Source organism: Strigops habroptila, chromosome 6 (genome assembly GCF_004027225.2).
Source record: "Strigops habroptila isolate Jane chromosome 6, bStrHab1.2.pri, whole genome shotgun sequence".
NCBI lineage: Eukaryota > Metazoa > Chordata > Aves > Psittaciformes > Psittacidae > Strigops > Strigops habroptila.
Genome location: NC_044282.2, coordinates 34998473 through 35019159, shown reverse-complemented (window position 1 = coordinate 35019159; position 20687 = coordinate 34998473). Strand labels below are relative to the sequence as shown.

The following is a 20687-nucleotide window of genomic DNA, read 5'->3' as shown; positions in this document are numbered from 1 at the left end:
ACTGATGGCGAGTCTGTGTTTGCATCAATCTGGATTTTTATTTCCAAGGCCTGGGGCTCACTAGCGCTGGTAAAGACAGAGTTGAAGAACAAGTTGAGAATCTCTGCCTTTTTGGCGTTACTGGTGACCTCTTCACCTCTCCTGCTTAACTGCAGGACAACATATTCCTTCTGTTTCTGCTTGTTGTTTATGTACCTGAAGAATCCTTTCTTGTAATTTTTGACATCTCTGGACAATTTCAACTTGATCTGAACTTTTGTTTTTCTAATGGCATCTCTGTACCCTCTGGCAAAGCCCTTGTAATTCTCAACAGGCATTCGTCTGCTTTTCCATCTCTGGTAGGCTTGTCTTTCAGTTTTGAGCAGACTCAGAAGCTCACAGTTAAGCCATGGTGGTCTCCTGCTCTGCCTGCTTTCCTTACCTTTAAAGGGGATGAACTGGTTTTGTGCTTCCAGCAGAGCGTTCTTGAAAATCTCCCAGCATTTGCTATGTCCTTTCTCTTCCATGGAAGTTTCTCACACAATCCCTCCCAGCTGAGCTCTCAGGAAGCTGATGTCTGCTCTTCCAAAATCCAAAACCTTTGTCTTAGCGCTAAACTTCAGTATTGTTGTGGTTTAACCCCAGCTGGCAACTAAATACCATGCAGCTGCTCACTCTCTCTGCCACTCTCATGGGATGGGGAAGATAATCAGAAAAAAAGCAAACTGCGTGGATTGAGATAAGAAGAGTTTAATAATATATTAATAATAATAATGAAAAAAGACTCCATGGTGTTTACCTTTTTTTGCTGATCCTCCTCCTCATTCCACCATGGCAGGCTGTGAGCGAGCTGCTGTGCAGTACTTAGTTGCTGGCTGGGTTTAAACCACAACACTGATTGAGGTGAAAAGCTCTAACCAAGCTGTCACACCTACAGGTGACTATTAAAACAATGCATTTGACAAATGGTTATTTTGGGTAATTTCAGAACTCTATGCACCTGATTTGTTGCCAGAGATGGTCAGAATATTGTACTTCTTCTCTTGCTTATTACTGAGGAGGAAAGTTACTGTATTGGTTTCCTGGCTCTAGTATCTTTTCCAGTTGAATGTGTTTTCAACGTTGGCATGCTTCAGCTACGCATCATCTATCTACTGACGGCTGCACACTGTCTTAACCATTTTCTGATTTGGTTCTCTGCTGTCTGTAGAGCTAACTTAACATCACTTCCGACAGCTCTAACACCTCCAGCTTTACAGGTACTATTTATGCTCTTTTCACTTTTCCCAGAACTCTTTTCTCAATTGTTTTGTACTGTTTGTCCAGACAATTGCTCACCTTTCGACGATAGATGGTTCTTACTTACTTCTGCCATTTTGTCAGGGTTAGCATTCAAATTTTAACTTTCAATCATTTTATCAACACAGCCTAAATTGTTGAGAAAACTTGACTTCAGCTTCCAAGATGCAGCTATGAGACTCAGAAGATGCAATGCATATATCCCCAAACATGAAGACTATGATTTATCGTGGAAATACGATCAGAGATTGTAGGTTATGAAAGACAATGAAGCACCATGGCAACAACACTTTTTGTTTGGTTTTGTTCTGGCTAAAAGACATTTCTCTTCCGAACAAAATTTTTCTACTAAAATGTTTGTTTTGTTTGAGTTTTTTTTTCTCCAGAAAAAGAATTACGCCGAAATTGAATGCAGTTTGACAGCCAAGGCAGCATCTTAGCATTCTGCTACTTTCCCAGTGCTTCCAAAGCTAGCAGTTCATAAAGCATACTCACCTCGGAAAATACATGATTTACTGTAAACATCCAACAAAGCCCATATTATTACAATAGAGTCAAGATTTTACCTTGAGTTTCTGAAGTCTTTCTAGTAAGCTCCCATTTCTGTAGCTACATCCAGTTGTTGAACACTTATTCTATTTTTTCCATGTAAATAAATACTGTAATAAAACCAGTTACCTACAATACAAAAAATTCCCAATACTTAGGAGCACTACTGTGTTACTTAGTCTTTTGTGACCAAGCAACCTCCCTCTAGTATTACTAGGGCTGGTGGCATTTTGGAGGCAGGAAGGAGGAGTGAAGCATGTATTGCATGATAGTGACAATCTTCATTGTTTTCTATGGGCTATTCTTTTAGAGCAATTCCTTGAGAAAAACAGTCTTTTAAATAGGTTTCAAGTGTCTCAAAGTATAAAAGTGAAAAGCTGGTAAGACCTTTCTGACTTTCATCATTAATTTGAAGATCAGTTAAACCACACGGTATTTTAGGTGTAAAGAATAAGAAGTCTAAATACCAGTTTCAACATGACAGCAGGTACTTCCTCAAGAAACCTAATTAACTCACTCACTCATAATTTTTCTTCCACTGCTTTCAGGATTGTTCTGGAGGCATCTCACGTGCATTTCACTGAATAATCAAGTTTGGTTGGTAATGACTGGTCTTTTGATTACTTGAAACACATTAATTCTTCTGTAGAGAATGAATAATTAGAAGACATTTAGTATAGCTAATGATTTCTGTGGATTTCATTAAGTAGAATAAATAATTATTTGACTCCTCACAGGCACAGCTAGCAACTGTGATTATCTGATCAATACACTTTCATGAATGACAGCAACATTACAGACACTGGCACTTTTTGCTGATATTCCTTCAGATGTCCTGAAAACCATCTGCCTTTATAAAAGGCAGTAAGATAGCTAATGTAGCCAACTTAATACATGTCCTGATTGCCTATCTTTTGTGTTAGGTATAAATCTTCCTGAAATGTAAGATTATGCTATTTTTTTCTCTAAATTCTAATAAGGCTTTCAATGAAATGTCAAGTCTCATTATTTCTTTGAAGTCTTGGCTGTTAATTTCTCCTTCCAAAGCAAGATAGTATTTCATATGTTAGAATGTGTACAAAAATATGTTCTTTTTAACTTGTTAAAAAGTTCTCTTTGTTACAAATTTGTCAGATAATTAAAATTAGAAAATGGAGCCTAAGAAATAATCTTAGGTTTATCATATCTTTATAAAATAAACTTTATATGAATGTTCTTTATGAAGTAAACCTTATGTAATGCTTTTTGCTTGTATGCATGAAAAATGCCCATTAAATTCACTAATTTCAAATTCAAACAAGTCACAAGTCTGAAAGTGCTATTTCTATACATTCCATGAAAGTGACAGTTGAGTTCTGATGCGTCCAGTGACTGAAAAGCTTTACCATTAGCTCTCCTCTTCTAACACAGTGGAGAATTCATGTGGGATTTTGACCTTCATGTGGCAAAAATTAGGCTTGTTATTTTAAATGCCAAAAAATTAGTCTGTGATAAAGATGTCATAATACACAAATACACAAATACTGCTATCGGTCCTTCAGCTCTCAGTAATACAGGGAAGATACCTATGACATGCTTCTTTACCTTACACATGCTGTTTACTTCCAAGCAAAAAGGGCGAGAAGATAAAGCTATTTATTTCACTAATGTACCTTTCCAACATGTGTTCTTTAAAAAGTAAAAAGGACAACTAACTTGGAGATGTATTGGAGAAGAGCAGATTTTGGGTAATTAACAATGGAGAACTGGATTTGTGTTAACCATAAATATTTACAGTGCAGATTTACACCATACAGCTGATCTAGTCTTCCGTCACATCAATGGTGAAAAAACAAAAGCATTTCTGGATTGTGAATCAGCACTTTTATGTAGACATTTAAAACATTATGTGAAATGGGTCTTAAATTCCATTGGCAAGATAAGATTGTAAGTTACGTTGTGAATATACAGATAGGACTCCTGAATCTTTGTCTATCCCAGGGAAAACAGTTAAACCAGTTGCTGGAAAGTGTCTTTCTTCTCATGCTTAATGTAGAGTTAGAAATTGAAGGACTAGCTCAAAAGAGCTGGATGGGTAATTTTTTGTTAGAATATATGGCATGAAGGTTTAAAGTTCTGCCTCAATTCTCATTAAGTCACGTCTTTAACCCTTTGACTAGAATAGCTAAGAATGTAGATACTGCATTGTAGAAGTTTTGACCCAGAGTGGAAAGGAGGGCGGAAGAAATAAGGAAGCTTTTTGTTTGAGATTTATTTTTGAGATTTTTGGTTGGGCTATGTATGAGCCAAAGAAAATTGCTCTAGAAATCTAAGCATCCTTTTTTCTGCAAAGAAGAATTTCTGAAGTACAAGAACTGCTTTTACAAACAGTGCATGTGGCAGACTACAATAACTGAGTATGCAATGGCAAATTACTAGGATGTTTTTGAAGAAGGAATTGAAAATCTCTTGGAATGAAATAAAGTATAACGTAAGCATGAGGAAAAAAAAGACGTACTTTGAAGAGTTAAACATCCACTAAGGGGGAATCCTAAAATATATAAGAAGGATAAGCATTAAAGTCTTTATGAATAATACCTACTCCAAATGATGTGCCAGTTATAGCAAGGACAGTTTAGACTTCCATGTTTTGCCAAGATAAACAAATCCTAGCACAAACTATGAATGCAGTATCTAACTGAAGAGACCAGAACAGAATTTTACTTTCAGGTGGACACCTTCAGTTCCTAGGTGACATCTGTAATGCCTGTGTATAAAGAACTAAGCTCTCAGAGCTTAGCTGAATTTCAGAGATGATTGCAAATGGCCAAAGGCAACTCCTCCCAAGTCCCAACTCCCCTTTTATGCATGGTAGATAAAGAGTTGTAGATATGAATTTATGGGTTTGTTTGGTTTGGTTTTTTTGGGGTTTTTTTTGTAGCGTGACTGTAGATCCTAGAGAGGAGCTGTTGGTAAAGAGCAAAAAACCCAACAACAACCAACCAAACAAAATCTCCTAAACTTTAGGTGAATCCATCACTAATATACATCTCTAGTAGCTGAATGCACATCATTATGCTCATGTGTTGCTACAATTTTTTTGGTGGCGACTTCATTTGAAGCATTCATATTGACACTCTGGACATTACTGAGGGGATTGCTAATCCTAGAATTAACCTAGGAAGGAAAAGTGGATATTTTTGGCAGGTTTTTTGCAGTTCTGTCCCTACTGAGCTGTATCCCAAGACACTATGAAAGAGGTGCTATGAAGAACATTAACTCCATCCCAGCAAAAAACAATACAGATAAAAAACAATGTGAAGGTTTGTTTTGAGTGACAGGGAAGTTAATTCCATGAGAAGAAAGTTAAATGGACTTGCTTGAAAAAAGAAACCTGAATTGTTCCAAGAAGTCCAAAGAACAGCACTTTTTTAACTAAATCCCAGTTAGCAAAACTGAGTATTTCTCTTGGGATTATATGCAATCTGTGTGAAACTGTTGATGTACAGACTCCCCATACAGCTGTCAGAAACATGCTTTTTGTTCTCTGGAAGTCCAGCTGACTCAGCTGGCACAGCCTGAGTTAGAAGCTTGAGGAAGCAAGCTGCTGAGTACATTCACAGACTACTTGTAGATGGGCTGTGCACTGGATTCTTGCCTGCTATGTGGAAAGAATAACCAGATAGATAGCCAACTTCCTTCAGATATTCCATAGATAACTGAATATCTATGGAAATTCAGATAATTTCTAGCCTTATCTGAAACAGGCTGGAGAGAATAACCATTTCTAATTATGATGACAGACTAGAAGTCCAAACAGATGTTCTGCAGTGCTAACTGGAATGGATTAACTTTTCGTCATGTGTTAAGTGCCCAGCAAAGATAAATTTGCCATTCAAAGTTGGTCTGCAAGGATATGAAGTATCTTTTCCCATCCCTGTTACCAATTTCAAGTCATAAACAATTAAGAAGTGAAAAAATGTGGTAGGGCTGCACTGTCATACAGGAATATAAGCACTGTAATAAAGGAAGGCATATAAATACTGCACAGTGATATTTCCATGAAGTACAGCATGGTTTACCTTCCAGACTCAAGCAAATAAAACCGTATTTTTCATTTAATTAAAAAAATATATATATTACGGAAGATAAAAGAAAACTAAGGGCAGGGTAAGTAAATAATTTAATGTAGAGTTTAGTGAAAGAAACATCTCATAATCTTGTTCCCAATGAGAAAAATTCATCACCTATGGGAAAGATAAAAGCCAGTGTGCTTTGTTTTTAAATACTGCCATGAGGAAGTACATAGAGACCTTCTTCATCAAGCTATGGTTTTGTTTCTGAAATCAAATAAATTTCCATAAGCAAGTTTGATTACTTACATTAACAGTCATAAATAGATATGAATAACAGATAAAAATATTAGATTTTATACATGTATTCTACAAATGCATTTGTGTTTATACAAGTATGTTTTTATTATTGATATGAAACTTGAATTTCTACGGATCGTAAGAAACCTACAAACCCCAAACTGAAACCATACAAATGACCAAGAATGTTTTAAGTTATATTGAACCTTATTTAGGAAAAATATCGGTAAGATACCATGTGTTTAAAAAAGTCAGTCTGCAACCAAAGAAAAATATACCAAGGCAGATGGTGCATATATTAACAGGTTGTCTAAGATGCACAGGCTATTTAAGGAAATACAAAATGAAGGGTAGTCGACATAAGTGGTTCGCACATTAAAGTGAAATATTCTGTGGTCAAATCAAACAACCTTGCAAAGGGATCCCAATTTAATCAGGTAATTTAATCCTTAAAGTTGAGTATGACTAGTAGCATGGGTAGAGCTGCTCCAAGTTTGGGTACATAACACTGTAGTAAAATCCAGTGAGTTGTGCAGTGCTGTTTTCTTCAGAAACAGGTATGCCAAACTTATCACTGATAGCCTTAATTCCATTGTCAATTAAACCAGCATTGCTTTATTGTCATTAAAGTGAACTGTGTAAATCTGGTGTAAAGTCTATGTGGTTGTGTTTGGCCTGAGTACCTGGCTTCAAGGACTGCCTATTAAGGCTGGATGAAACAAGTGGTTAATAATGTGGGCAGCCTAGACTGTAATTTGGCTGCAGCAAAACCACAACTATTAAGAAGTTTAAATTTTTATTTTCAATTGTGGAATGCATAACATATGCAGTGAGTGTGCAGTTTGCCTAAGACATTGTCAGTGTACTTTTTAACAATTCAGGCAGTAGCTTTATTACTGCCATCCTAAGTTATTCTTTAAAAGGAATATTATGATGTTGAACTTAATAAAATTGTGTGGGAGCTTTTGTGAGGTTTCATTTTATTTAACTTTTTAATGGTGTCTTATTACAACTTATTTTCACTGTTGTACAGATACTGCAATTCTGCCCTTACCATCCCACTGCACTTCCCACGTTATTTCTTTGATGATTCACATTAAGTTGCAATATATACACATTTTCCACTTGTCAGATTCAATGAGTTGATTACAAAAAAAAAAAGTGCTTTATTAAAGTAGATGAATCCTTTTGGGAACCTTAAAGGTGTAATGACAATAACAATGAAGAAATGTGTGACTGAAAAAAAAAAAATGCCCAAAATTCAGTTATTAAGATGGAAGAAAGTTGTCAGAATAAGGCTAAAGAGGCCTCTGTCCACTTTTACTGCAGTGTCTCTAGTCACAGAGAAAATCACTTCATCTAATCTCATCTACCTTCACCTGTCTAAAACTTTTATTTTCTAAATCTAAGCTCTCTCAGTTTAAGTTCCGGTACAAGAGACTTGTACCTGTAGCAAAATGTTGATCTATTTCACCTGTGTTCATGTTGTCTCTACAACTACAAAATAGGGAAAGCAATACTTGATATATCCAACCATTTCCTATCTTGTTCACAACGATGATTCCATTTAAAAAACAAACACTGAACTTTTTGTATCAGATTAATGCCTATGCTACTGTAAAAGGAAAACACATTCCTAAAGTACATTTGTATAATTGTCCCCAATATAAATCAGGCATCACGGACACTATTATAATACAACTAAAGTAATACCTTCTATCATGTATTTCATCTTTCTTTTGTGGATAAAATAGAAACAGCTATTCAAATAAGGTACAATGAAAATGATGAGAAGCACAGGAGTAATGCAGAAATGTTTTTTGAAACTCTGAGAAGGGAAGTTGTCATGGAAACAGCTGGGTTAGAAATCTTTTTATTGCTACAATTTTGTTTAGCTGCTGCTTAGACTTTATGTTATTTCAATAAAATAATCTTCCTCAAGTCATTCATGGTTTTATTTTTCCCAAAACAAGATGCTACGTTAAGAACTTTTGAGATGCAAGGCAATGACTAATGGCATATTCATCTACACTGAAACATACAAAAATGAAAACTTCCATTTTACTCCTACACTGATCTAGCTGAAAGATTAAAAGAGAAACGTGAGCAAAAGAGTTAGTCACTGACTCCACAGAAGACTATTAGGGCATTCTAGACAATGTTTTACCTACTGTAAACTAAAGCAAGAAGAAAACATGTGTAAACAGTCCCCCAAACTTTAAAATGCTTAAATTATTTAAATAACAAAATAAGTACCAAGTTAATCGGAAAAGGAACACAAATACTCAGGTGACAAAGTGAAAAAAAAAAAGCTTGCTACCTAGCCTGCCTGCAAGAAATAGAAGTTTAATTAGTCTGTTTAAGGAACAAATAAGAGTTTCTAAATATAATCATCAAACAGAAGAAGTGTTAAATACCATTGGGAGCAGAATGGGAAGGACAAGTGGCACATATTCAGAAAACAATCTGAAGCGACAAATATAGAACAAACTTAAAAACAAAAAAAACCCCAAACAAACAAACAAACCCCCCCCCCCAAAAAAAAACCAAAAAACCAAAAAAACCCCAAAATTGTATTTCAATGAGCAATACAAATTGTCAAAATGACAAAAAAACATTAGGGCCAAACAAAAAAAATCTGAAGTCTGAGCCACATAAAAGAAGGAGAATGTACAATGAAGCTATGATGTAGTAAAATATGTAGCAATGAATCCATGAGTCTTGAAAGTGTGTGTGTTATTTTTTGGAACAAGAGCAGATCTAACACTTTCCACTGACTTTTTTTTTTCCTGCTAAAAATGCTGATTCACTGATACCTAAAATGTCTTATGAACACATTGATCTTAGCCAATCTTGGAATACAACATATGTTCAAATATCGTCCTTTATGGCTTCCTCATCAGTCATCTGCCCTTCAGTTTTCTCAACAGACTGTGTGAAGAATTACATCCACTCTATGAAGCCAACACCATGTTAGCTGCAATACCACACATTAAATCAAATATCATATGCTAGCTGTGTATATATCACCACTGAAATTTCCTCTGCCATTCCTTCCATTGATGAAGATGGCATTATGTTGTGCTTTCATTATGCTGAATTCAGAATAAAAATTAATCAATGCCGATCAGTCCTTATGTTTCTGATGAAAAAGGTCACATAGGGACAGTGAGTGATGGAAAGAGACGTAATGCTAGTGCCTATCATTTTTTCCTTGGCACTTTTAGTTCCGGCTGGAGGTTTTCTCTGCCCTAGTGAAAGACGCGGGAGTTTCTTCCTACAGAATTGATGAAAAATATCTTTCCAGAAGGTATTATTTAACAATGGAAGACTTGCTGTGTTGGAACACAGATTTCAGACTCGTCAGAATTAATTACTTTTCCAGTGCCATCTTCCAGGCATATCTGCCAGAACTGCAGCTCTTGTTTCTGTCAAAGCACTGAGTTGAAGATTTGTTTAGGGCCTTTCCACATCACTTATAGTGCTTATTGTTACAATGCTTTCACCATATTTCAAGAATCTTAAACAGAAATCTTCATGTTAATTTTATTACTGGATAACCTGGATTTAAATATTTTATAACTTTTATGTTAGAAACTTTGTTCTTAGGTGCAAGACATACTTGAGAAGGTTAAAATACTGAAGGTTCCTGGTTTTACTTTTCTTTTTATTAAATGTGCTGATCCCTGAGACTGGTGCTTGTAGGTGTGCGTGGTAGGTTCACCCTGGATGGCTGCTCGACCTCCACCCACCTCCACCCCTCAAGAGGATGGCGGGAGAAAATAAGATGAAAAATCTCTTGAGTTGAGATAAAGACATGGAGATCACTTATCAGTGAGCATCACGGGCTGAACACACTCAACTTGGAGAAAATTAATTTAATGTATTGCCAGTTAAAAGCAGATGACAAGCAATGACAAAAATTAAAACATCTTCCACCTAACCCTCTCCCTGCTTTTTCCCAATCTCAACTTCGTTTATTCCTGACTTCTTTACCTCCTCCCACAAAACAGCACACAGTAGTAGGGGTTGTGGTCAACCCATAACAGCTCCTCTCTGCTGCTCCTTGCCTCTCACATTTTTCCCACGCTCTGCTGTCGGTCTTCCCCACAGGCTGCAGTCCTTCAGCGTAAACCTGCTCTAGCATGGATCCTCTCCAGGGCTGCAGTCCTTCAGGAAAAGACTCTCCCCAGCATAAGGCAGCCCCGGCCTCTCCTCACAGAAGCCGTGCTGGAACTTGCTATGGACATCCAATAAACTTTGCACAACCAAAACCTCTAAACCACTCCATCCTAGATATCTAGAACATGACTAGTGAATTTGGCGTGCCTCAACTTTTTGTTTTAGCTTTTTCATTGTGTGTCTGATGATAAGTTCCAAAGTCATGACCCTTCCTCTATGAAGACTGGAAATTTGCCTGTGAACAAGAAACTCATGTACCTGGAGATGCCAGTCACACACTGCCAATGTCATTCAGTCTGTCCACAATGGTCTATATATCGAGAGGGAGGCAGACTTCACTTTTCCAGAAGCCACTCTTTTAGAAAGATACTGACATAGAAATATATACCATTTAGAAAAGTATATATAGAGAGAAAAAGGTATATAGATAGATGGTGTTCAGATGGTATATTCTATGCCCTGGAAAAGAAAGCTCTATAATAGGAGGCAGTCTTAGCATTATAAAAAAAAATTACCTTGAAGAAATCCACTGTTGGTAATCATTATCCACTAATCCATTATCAACTAATACTGTTGATCAGCTAAATGGAAATACTGTTATCTAAAATGCTAAAGTTCAAATATAATGCTTGTAAAATGCCTGTATACAGTCATCAGAACATACCAAAAGCCATACTAGCAATAACCAGTAACCCAAGCTATACAATTGTAACATTACTTTCCTGTTAAACACTTTCAAAAGATGGTTACAGTGTTCACATGAAAGCTACATATGTCTTCGACACAGAGGGAAAAGGGATTATGTAATGAGGTCATACAGTATGTAAAGACATTGTCCAATTCCATTTTATCCATTTTTGTCTTATATCTTATCATGAGATGCACAAATTTGTGCTTTATCACAATAGTAGAGTCCCACAAGAGTGCATTACTTAAAGTAACCTATACCTTTTGATGGATGGTGATCTTACACTATGATATGAAATTAGAATATAGTACAGGGAAATTAACAAAAAAAAGTAAGTAACAGCTCACAGAAAAAATATCTGGTAACAACCAAACCTAAGTGCTTACAAGGCAAGAGTTTTCTTTAGATATGTATTTTTAAAAGTTAAGACTCTGGTTATGTCAGGTTTCCAGCAATGCTGAGGTATATTTATACGAATTAATGATCTGTATGATTAAATTACTTCATTTCTTTGTATTTAGTGACAATATCTTATCGACAGCAGCATGGAGTACTGGAATAATTTCTAAGAAATACCACAGCTATACTACAGACAATTTTAATGAATTCTTTTTAAAGCTGCTGAAAGGAGACTTGTCATATGAAAATAATAGCGTTAAAATTGACAACATATTAAGATAATGAATTACGTGACAGTAACTAATAGAGCATTAAGTATATTTCAATAAGATGAGCATATACAAGTTAAACGTGTATATTTTAGATTTGCTAAATACATACAGTTTTTCTGATTTCTTAACAAAGAAGAGCAATCCTGCTTCTCAAGGATGGAGGAACTGTATATGTAAGTTTGAAAGTAAAACTAAAAATGGTCATTTTTCTTGTCATTTGTAATTGACTGTGTGGGATACAAAAGTATTTGGAGTAGATCTGGGTAGCTGTCTAGCGAGAGAATTCACACCTGAACTGGCACCAAGAATCCAGGTGAAGATTAGTGTCAGAATTCAGATTTGGATGAGCAGAAGTCAGTGATCAGAAACCTCAGGTCAAAACTTTCTGCCATCAGCATGGTTCTGCAGATTGTACTAACAGAATCAATTATTTTACTAACTTGTGGTATTAAATGTATTGTGTAAAAATTCACTCTGGAGCAATGCAGAACTTGCAGCAGATTTCCTAAATCAAAGTTCATTGCTTTAGCCCTCAGGCCATGCTTCATTTCAGCTTTTGTAGATGAATTTCCTTACTGGTGTTCTCTTAGTTTCTAAAATGTGGGGTTTCTTTCTGGAATGAAAAAAGAGTTTGCTGTCATATTTAACCCTACCAAGTCAGTTGCGTTTTTGACACTGGATAGGCGGATGAAAAAGGAATCCAGCATAATTTCCCCAAATTATAGTTTTCCAGGAGTAAGAGTTCTTTTCAAGTATTTATGAACTTCTCTATTACTCAGTACTGAATTCTTACATGTCATACTTAAATATTTCAGCAGTACGTGGTCGTTGCGTATTATTCCAGCTACATACTACTTTAAAAACATGTAAATATTCAGTACAAATTACTGACGGTCTTGCAGACATTTATATTCAAAAAGCATGTATTTTATTAAATCTCTTCGCTTTTAAAATTTTTCTTATATCCCCTGAAGGTTCTTCTTCTAAGAATATATTGAACACGTTTATATGAACATGTTATGCTCAGTGGAAAACAACAAAGGGATTTCATATGGTATAATACTATACAAAAGTTACTAGAAATTTCAAATTACTAATACTTTGTTGTTTTGGCATCACGAATGGCTAAAACATATCACAAAGGATGTCCATCATACTTTATTAGATAATGCTCGCATGCGTAGACTTACAAGTTTGCCTCATTTCAACTGAGACAGAACAGACATAATAACAGATCTGCTAATTTTCCTCTTACTATACATTTATTATTTCCTACATTAAAAGAGTGAGCTTGAATTTGTATAGATGAAGAGAACACACATCCATCCTAATAAATATTTATCTTTTGAAAAACTCTGAATTTTTCAAAGGTTTTTTTTTTAAAAAAAGGTTTGGGAATAATTATGATTTTGTGTTTTTGGGTGAGGTTTAAAACATGACTTCACAAAAGAGGCACTATATGAACTATCAATGAGTCAAAGTAGTAATTCAGTATATGTGCTACTGTTGTTACTGCAGGACTTTTTTGTTCATCAGTGAGTCCAGCTAGGCTAATCTCTTGAGCCATCAGAAGGATTAATACTGAGGTTCAGCTAACAGGTTCAGCAAAGTTTTCAGAGGTAATCTATTTTTCTGGCATTTAGATAGAGAACACGCACCTATTCATATTTTAGAGAGAATGTTTTCTGCACAAATGAGATACGAAATGTGAATCAGTAAAGCAAGAATTCAGCAAAAATAGTGAAAATTTCAAATTTCAGTAACAGGAAATTTTTGCGTTAAAGAGAGAAGAACTGAATCTGTAAAAATAAGAAGCATATTTTAACAATTTTAATTTAATCATTACTGTAATGCTTTAAATTTATCAATGTGTCTTATTTACTTAAATATTTTTATGTGATAAGTTGTTTTCCACAGCTACATTTAATTTTTTGTGTTCATCTTACTATCCTAAAGCTCTTAAAAAAATCATTTTGTTGTTTTAGATAAATAAGAATTATTTTGGTATTACTCACTCTTGTTTTAATGGTCATTTATAGCACAAATATTCCAGTAATTAGATTTTATTTTGAAAGCTTCCTATTGAAGTTTCCTGTTGATTTATGGTTTATTTAGTAGTGACAGAAATGAAGAAGATGCTTGCAATTTTGCATGACATCAAGGTCTCTTACTTTTGTGACTGATTCAAATAAGTTTTTTCACCCATATTCCATAGAGTAATTAAAAATCATAGCAGTATCATAGATCATTCAAAAACAGGAAATACATTTCCTACGCTTAGCAAAAACTTTAATGCATCTATTTTTAGATCAATTTTTTAAATTTTTCCCAAAAGGAAAAAAAATCTGTGCTCTTACTGAAAAGTGCAGGTACTGTGCTAAATTCAAACAGTTCTATCTTTTGAAACATAATATACACATTTAGTTCACTGAAGAACATCAATACTGTAAGAAAATCCTCATTTAGCTGCCTGAAACAGTACAGGTTCAGTATTTTCTATATACTAATTACAGAAGTGTGCAATGTTAGTGTGCCTTGGTTTCTGTAACACAGTGACTACTGGTGGTGAAAAAAACCCAGTAACTTTGGAATTTCCAGTGGAGAAAGCACTGAGATCTTCACAAGTGCATTTATGACAATTTCTAAATATAGACTCTGTCTTGGAAAGTTCATACAGACATAAACATGACAGACGGAAGCTTGGTCTGTTGAAGGATTGCCCTTGTAAAGCAGAGGTCCCACTGTTCATTCTACATGCATTTCCCACTTCAAACTCTTCTTTAAATAAAATTAAAATGGAAGACCATGAGTCTCAATCAGAAGCAGTTTGATCGGTCTATAAAGATTCTCTAACAGCAGAACTCTCTTAACTCCAGCCAATGGCAATGCGTTAGTAGGTCTGCACTTCATAATCATAGTACTTCATAAAAAGACAATATCTGAAAGAGCTTACTTCAGTATCAGAAGCAGCATTAACTACCAGCATAGCTTTCTTGTTGAGCTAATGATCCTTGGTTCTTAATCAGGTTAATTATCTTGCTTTCTTCAGACCCAACCAAATGTCTACACCAAACAGTGCAGTGAAGAATCCAGCCCTTAATCCATCATGTTTGCATCCTTGCTGAGCAGTTATGCATTTCCACATACAAGACTATATATCATGTGTAGGAACTACTGACATATTTCTTGCCCAGCAAAGGTATCTTAAGTTGTATCCAGTAAAATAGTTATAATTCCTTGTAAAATAATAATTTAAATTAAAAAAAAAGGGGGGGGGGGGAGAAAAAAAAGAAATAGAACGTCCACTGTATATAGGGGAAAGCTCTTTATGTTCATTATTTGTAGCCATTTGATAATATTGAAAGGTCTAATTTGGGAACACATCACTGTGTACCTGAAAATAAGATGCAGCCAGAGACTGTTTCACAAACAGCAAGCAAAGCAGAAAAGTGGAAAGGTAACAGCCACTTGTCTAATGAATAAAAATGTATTCCAAAGAAGAACTGGCAGTGAGAAACAAGTTATCGGTGATCTAGTCAGACAGACAGTTGCAGATACAAGTATTGTCATTTACAAGAACTTGATCATTGGGGCATAACCAAAGTCTCTGTGCTCCTTTGTATCTCATTACTGAATACATGTGATTTATTCAATGTTTTTATTATTTATTTGGTGTTACTTACCTGCTAAAGGCCAGCAACTACAGATCCTCTGATAAGCAAAACCTATTTTCTTTTTCAGAAATCCTATATGACATTGCTCGTCAATGAAAGTTTTTCACTTAAGGATTAGATCGAGTTAACTGTCTCATCTTTCGAAGTAATACTTTTGTTAGAACTAAGCCAGCTTGCAAAAATGTCCAGTTACATAGCGACTATTGTTTTCAGGCAATTTACAGACATTATCTGTTTAATCATTGCAATATCTTTGTGAGATGGTTACATTTGTTTATCTAAACCTTCACTTAGAGAATACGAACTGGGATATTAATTAATTTACCCAAGGGCACAAAGGGAATCTGTATCACATTTAGATTAAAATTCTCTTTTCAGCTCATTGTTAGGTATGCACATCACCACAACATTTCCCCTCTGTCTAATTCAGCTTGCCATTGTATTAATAATGTAGCTGCATATAGTAGTACAGAAAATCTTAACTCTTCTAGAAACTAACTGATCACTTCTACAGATAACTGCTGGTTCACTATGAGTTACTTGATCCTCTGACTGATGATGATCAATAGCCCCTGCTATACACAGCATTTTAGCAGAGTCAACAGAATGAAACTCACAGTTGCTAGTGAGTATGTGTCCATTACATAAACCTCATTGTTCCAGATGAATACCTGGATTAACCTCAGAAGCACAACATGAAGGAATGAACAGTTACAGACACTCAAACCATACATGCACCTACAACACACTGAGAATGATAGTAAAAATTAATTGGATAAGGCCTGTCTACAGAGCTACTGACTTTTAAAGCAGCACAAATGATCTACTAAGACAGTGTCACAACAATTTGCTTTCCTAATACTGACAGACATTCTGCTGTGTTAGAGATATCTCTTTTCAGATCTGTGGAAGCAGGTACAGGATGCTTCTCTCTAAAATCCACTGTATGTGAGAGTGTTAGTGAACACCAATGAGAGTTTCACATGGGATAGCAAAGCAGTGCATTGAATGTGAGAATCTCCATCTCACAAGAACAAAGGAGATAATGGTTTTGTTAAAGTTTAGCTACAGACTTGTGTCTACCCACCTCAAGTAAAACACTTGAACACATGCTTAAATTTGTCCCAGTGAAGCAAGAAACATCATCTTACATTTGAAGATATAATTCAATATTGTCTTCAGTTCCCAACTTGGCAGGATATCACCCTTAAAACATTTAAGGATCTCTTGATATTAAGTACTTGGAAGTCCTCTTAAAATCAGTTGCTTTGCTTCAGAGGGATGGTTGGAGACTTGTCTTTTAGTACTCTGACATTCCGAGGTTTTATTGATCACTATCAGTTTCTCTTCTAAACACCCAAATACTGTAAGCCTTCTTAGACCACAACTGTGCAAAATTCATTTTTCTGACCTTATTTTCCATAGTAACTATGAGCTTATAAACACATGTCAAAACCAAAAGCCTTTTTAGAATTTATCAGTAATTTATTATCCATACTTACGAATTAACTTCCCAGCTGCTGAATGTCTACCCCATTGGTCATAATTAGATTACAAATACAGAGAAAGCCTGCTGATCCTGGTCTATGGAATTTCTAACCCACACTTTTCTAGGTTTTCTTAGTCACCCTACAGTAACACACAAAATTCCAAATTATACAGTGTATATATAATTAGCAAACAAACTCTTCAACACCGTATTCTTCTCCCTCTATTTTGCTGTGCCTTTTTACATTATGTGCTTAGTTCAGTTGCCACCTTGGCCTGATCCATCTTGGATGTCCCTTTTATCCTGTACTGTATCTTCTAGACTCATGCAGTATCTTAGATACTTAAGTGCACTTCACATGGCACAAAGTGCACATACTCAGGCAAGCAGACTGAGGTCATACATACTTTAGAGCAGTGTTCAATCTTCTAGGTGTGAGCAATGTGGCCAGCATAACAGGATTCCACAGACTAGGATTCTGAACGTTTGCTCTGTTTTAACATGTTTTGCTGGCTAAAACCTACACTTTTTTTAAGGCATGTGTTGCTAAAACATGTCTATATAAATAGACACTAACTAACTGGAAATCTCCAGTTCTGTCATTCCTTCACCAGTGTGTTCTGGTACTAAAAGTACATTTTGATCAAAGTAATCTACTATTTATAAAAATCAGACATAGGCAAATTGTCATGGACACTTACTGAGGAAATTTTCCCTTAGTAGTCTAAATAACTAGCTCTTTACCTTTCAAAATGAAAGCAAAATGCTTTCATCATACCCGAGTAACAAATGTAGAACTCATACATTATACTAAACTAGCAATTGTATAAAAACTCTAAATGCTTACCAAAGGGGCAATTGCATTTGAAGTCATTTATGTTCTCTTCACAGGTTCCTCCGTTCCAACAGGGTCTGTCTAGACACTCATTCATGTGAACAGAACATGTTTCTCCTGAAATTTTAGATTGAAAAAAAAAAAAAAGACAAATGTGCTGACGTCTTCAAATCATAGAGACATATTTGTAACGAAAAAGTACTATAGGATTGTCACAGTCTAAACGCTGAACCCACTGGCCAAAGTGCACTCGCTTACTGAGTACACAGGAATACTGACAGACATCCTGTGTGTCATGAATTTTTCCACTTTATTGGTTACAAGACAGTCCATTTTGACAGGCAGTGTTGGAAGCATGAGAATCAGGAAAATAGAAAGCTTTCCTACTGAGAATATGCATAAACCTGGAGCTTTTTTCCATTATACAAAATTACTATATTCAGGCAATTTTTGTTCAGTTGTGTCAATTCTTTTCTTTCATTTCACTCACTGTGTCCTTCAAAAAAAGAACAGCAAAGTGTCACTGAATACGAAAGCATATGAAAGTAAGGCCAACACTAATTTACAGACAGTTACATATAACAGCAGAGATGAGCCTATGTTCTACAGAAAGTTGTCAGTACTATGATATTGGATATTTCTTTTCTCCATATAATACAAAGGACGAGAATGATCAAGTCACTGAAGAATATTTAATGAGGCAAAATACAGATGAGAGGGAATGAAATAATTAGGAGCAAAGGTAGGAAGTACAGTGAAATGTAGATTTGCAGTCTACAATAGGGGTTGCTTTGATTTGTAACAGGAAAAGTTACTTCCATCCACAGGAATATGGAGGCAAATCAGATATTCAGTACTTACCACAGGTTAGCAGTGTACAAAGTATGCTGGGCTTTCTGTGAACCTCAAAGAATAAGATAAAACCAAAACGAATGCTGAAATTCCTCTGAACTCTTTCCACTGTGGAAAGTATTTGGTCTCTTATCTGCAGCACTCATATGTGCCCTCTCATACAATCTTAGGAACCAAGAGAGTCAGCTCACAAAACCTGTATTTTGGGAAACTACTAGATATAAAAGGCCTCCACTGGAGAAGCCCATAGTAGTACCAAGGTTCTCTTCCACAAATAAACTTATGGCAGAGTGGCTCCTATTAGGGTCTCTCCCTGCCTCTAAACATGCTCTACATTTTCTGTAAGACTTCAAGATATCTGTATGAAAAGGGGGTGGCACAAGCAGAGACTATGGAGAGTTCAGGTAACTCAGTAAAGTAAAAAGCTATCTGCTTGCAGCAGCTGCTGAGTGCTGCTTGGAGTGCACTGTGGCACAAGTGAGGAATGGACAAAACATGAATATTTTTCTAGGTTACTTTTAATTTTATTCTTTGAAGTGCTACTAAGGTAACAGCACTGTGTGCATCCTTTATGATCTAATTCTGATATTTTGCTTTCATTACGTTTTCTAGTTCAGATCCATTTCCAGAGTCAATTCCCTGATTATGGTAGGTCTCTTTTGATAAAAAGAAATGGAAATATATTGGCATATGTTGTCTTCTGCATAGACAAGTGGAGAGTAGCGCACAGTTTCCTGTAGAAGTAAATCATCTGACCACAAGCCATGGGTAAACTGCAGCATGTACAAGAAAAAAACTCTTTGAAATAGATTCTTTCAGCTCCCTTGAGTTGTGGTGTACTCCTGACACATAAAAGGATAAAATCAAGCAACTGCAATTCTAAGGGAAATTATGCATTGAGATCATCCTCATTTACTCATAATATTGAGAGATTTCTGAACTTCTTACTGCCTTTTTGTGACAATGGCGCTGTTTTCCTCTTGAATCTAAGGCAGCAAAGGTATCTTACCGACCTGGATAGTACCATAAATTTAAGACACGGCTGAAACAGTTGTAATTCCTTGTGGACTGTTCTTAACCATCTCCTTTGATTTTCTTTCCATTTAGGATAGGAAATGGGTGTGACATTCAGCAGGAAATCAGTTGAATACATGTAGGCTTCTGACTACAGATCCATGCTTAAAACTAAGCATTTAGGCTGAAATTCATTTCCCTAAATGGCAGTATCTAATGCAATATATGGCATCCTGTGTTCAGTCCCAAGAAAATAGTTCTTCGGGGATAAAATGGACAATATGCAGAGACAACTGCAACAGTTTTATAACAGTACCATAAATTGGTCATTCAGGCTGGAAATGCTGATGGGATGGTGGGAAATAAGAGAAAAGAACAAAGACACAGAGGGCAGCTGTCAAATAAGAGTGTTTCCAAAAGGGAACAAAAAATAGCATGTACTGGGCAAGTTAAACCCTTGGAGGAATTCAGAATCAAAATGACACCTGATCGAAAGGTTAATTCTGTGGCTATGTTTCAACTGAACTATATGGAATGATATGACACCTGAGGAGTCCTGAGAGGATGATGAAATAATGAAGGCTAAAAGAATTTGAGACATAAGATGAACAGTGGAGCCTTAGCTGTGTTGAGGAGTAGTGACAAAACTTGATTGTGTGCAGAAAACATGAGAAAAGAATCAAAACCATTCTCCCACTCCAAGGCTGACAGGAAGCATAATGATTCCATCAATATGAGAAAGGGTGCTGAAAAAGAAAATTTATTTTGCATCTTCATTTGGAAATAAATAAATATCTGCTATAATGTATCGCAAAGAAATTCTCACTAGTGGCATCAGAAAAATAATTTTGTTTCTGATCTCATGACACTAACCTCCATTATTTTAAGACTTCAAGGAGTACAGTTTTTATTAATGTATTCATCTATATTGAAACACTCCATAGATTTAGCTCCAATTTAGACAATTAATCCCAAATGTCCAAACTAATGCTGTAGAGATATACATGCTATACTTGTTTAATAGAAAACTTCTTGGCTTCAGACATTTTGCTTTTATTTGCCTATGGCTACACTAGGTGTGTATGAATTCCATTCTTCATTTA

General features: G+C 35.7%; 1 protein-coding gene across 1 annotated transcript in view; it reads right to left on the bottom strand.

The window, feature by feature from the left end:
- Nucleotides 1–20687, bottom strand: part of EYS (eyes shut homolog) — a 797046-nt gene that overhangs the window by 661120 nt on the left and 115239 nt on the right. The window contains exon 11 of the mRNA XM_030490420.1: nt 17731–17835. Within this exon, the coding sequence (XP_030346280.1) occupies nt 17731–17835 (105 nt within the window). The remainder of the gene's footprint in view (nt 1–17730; nt 17836–20687) is intronic.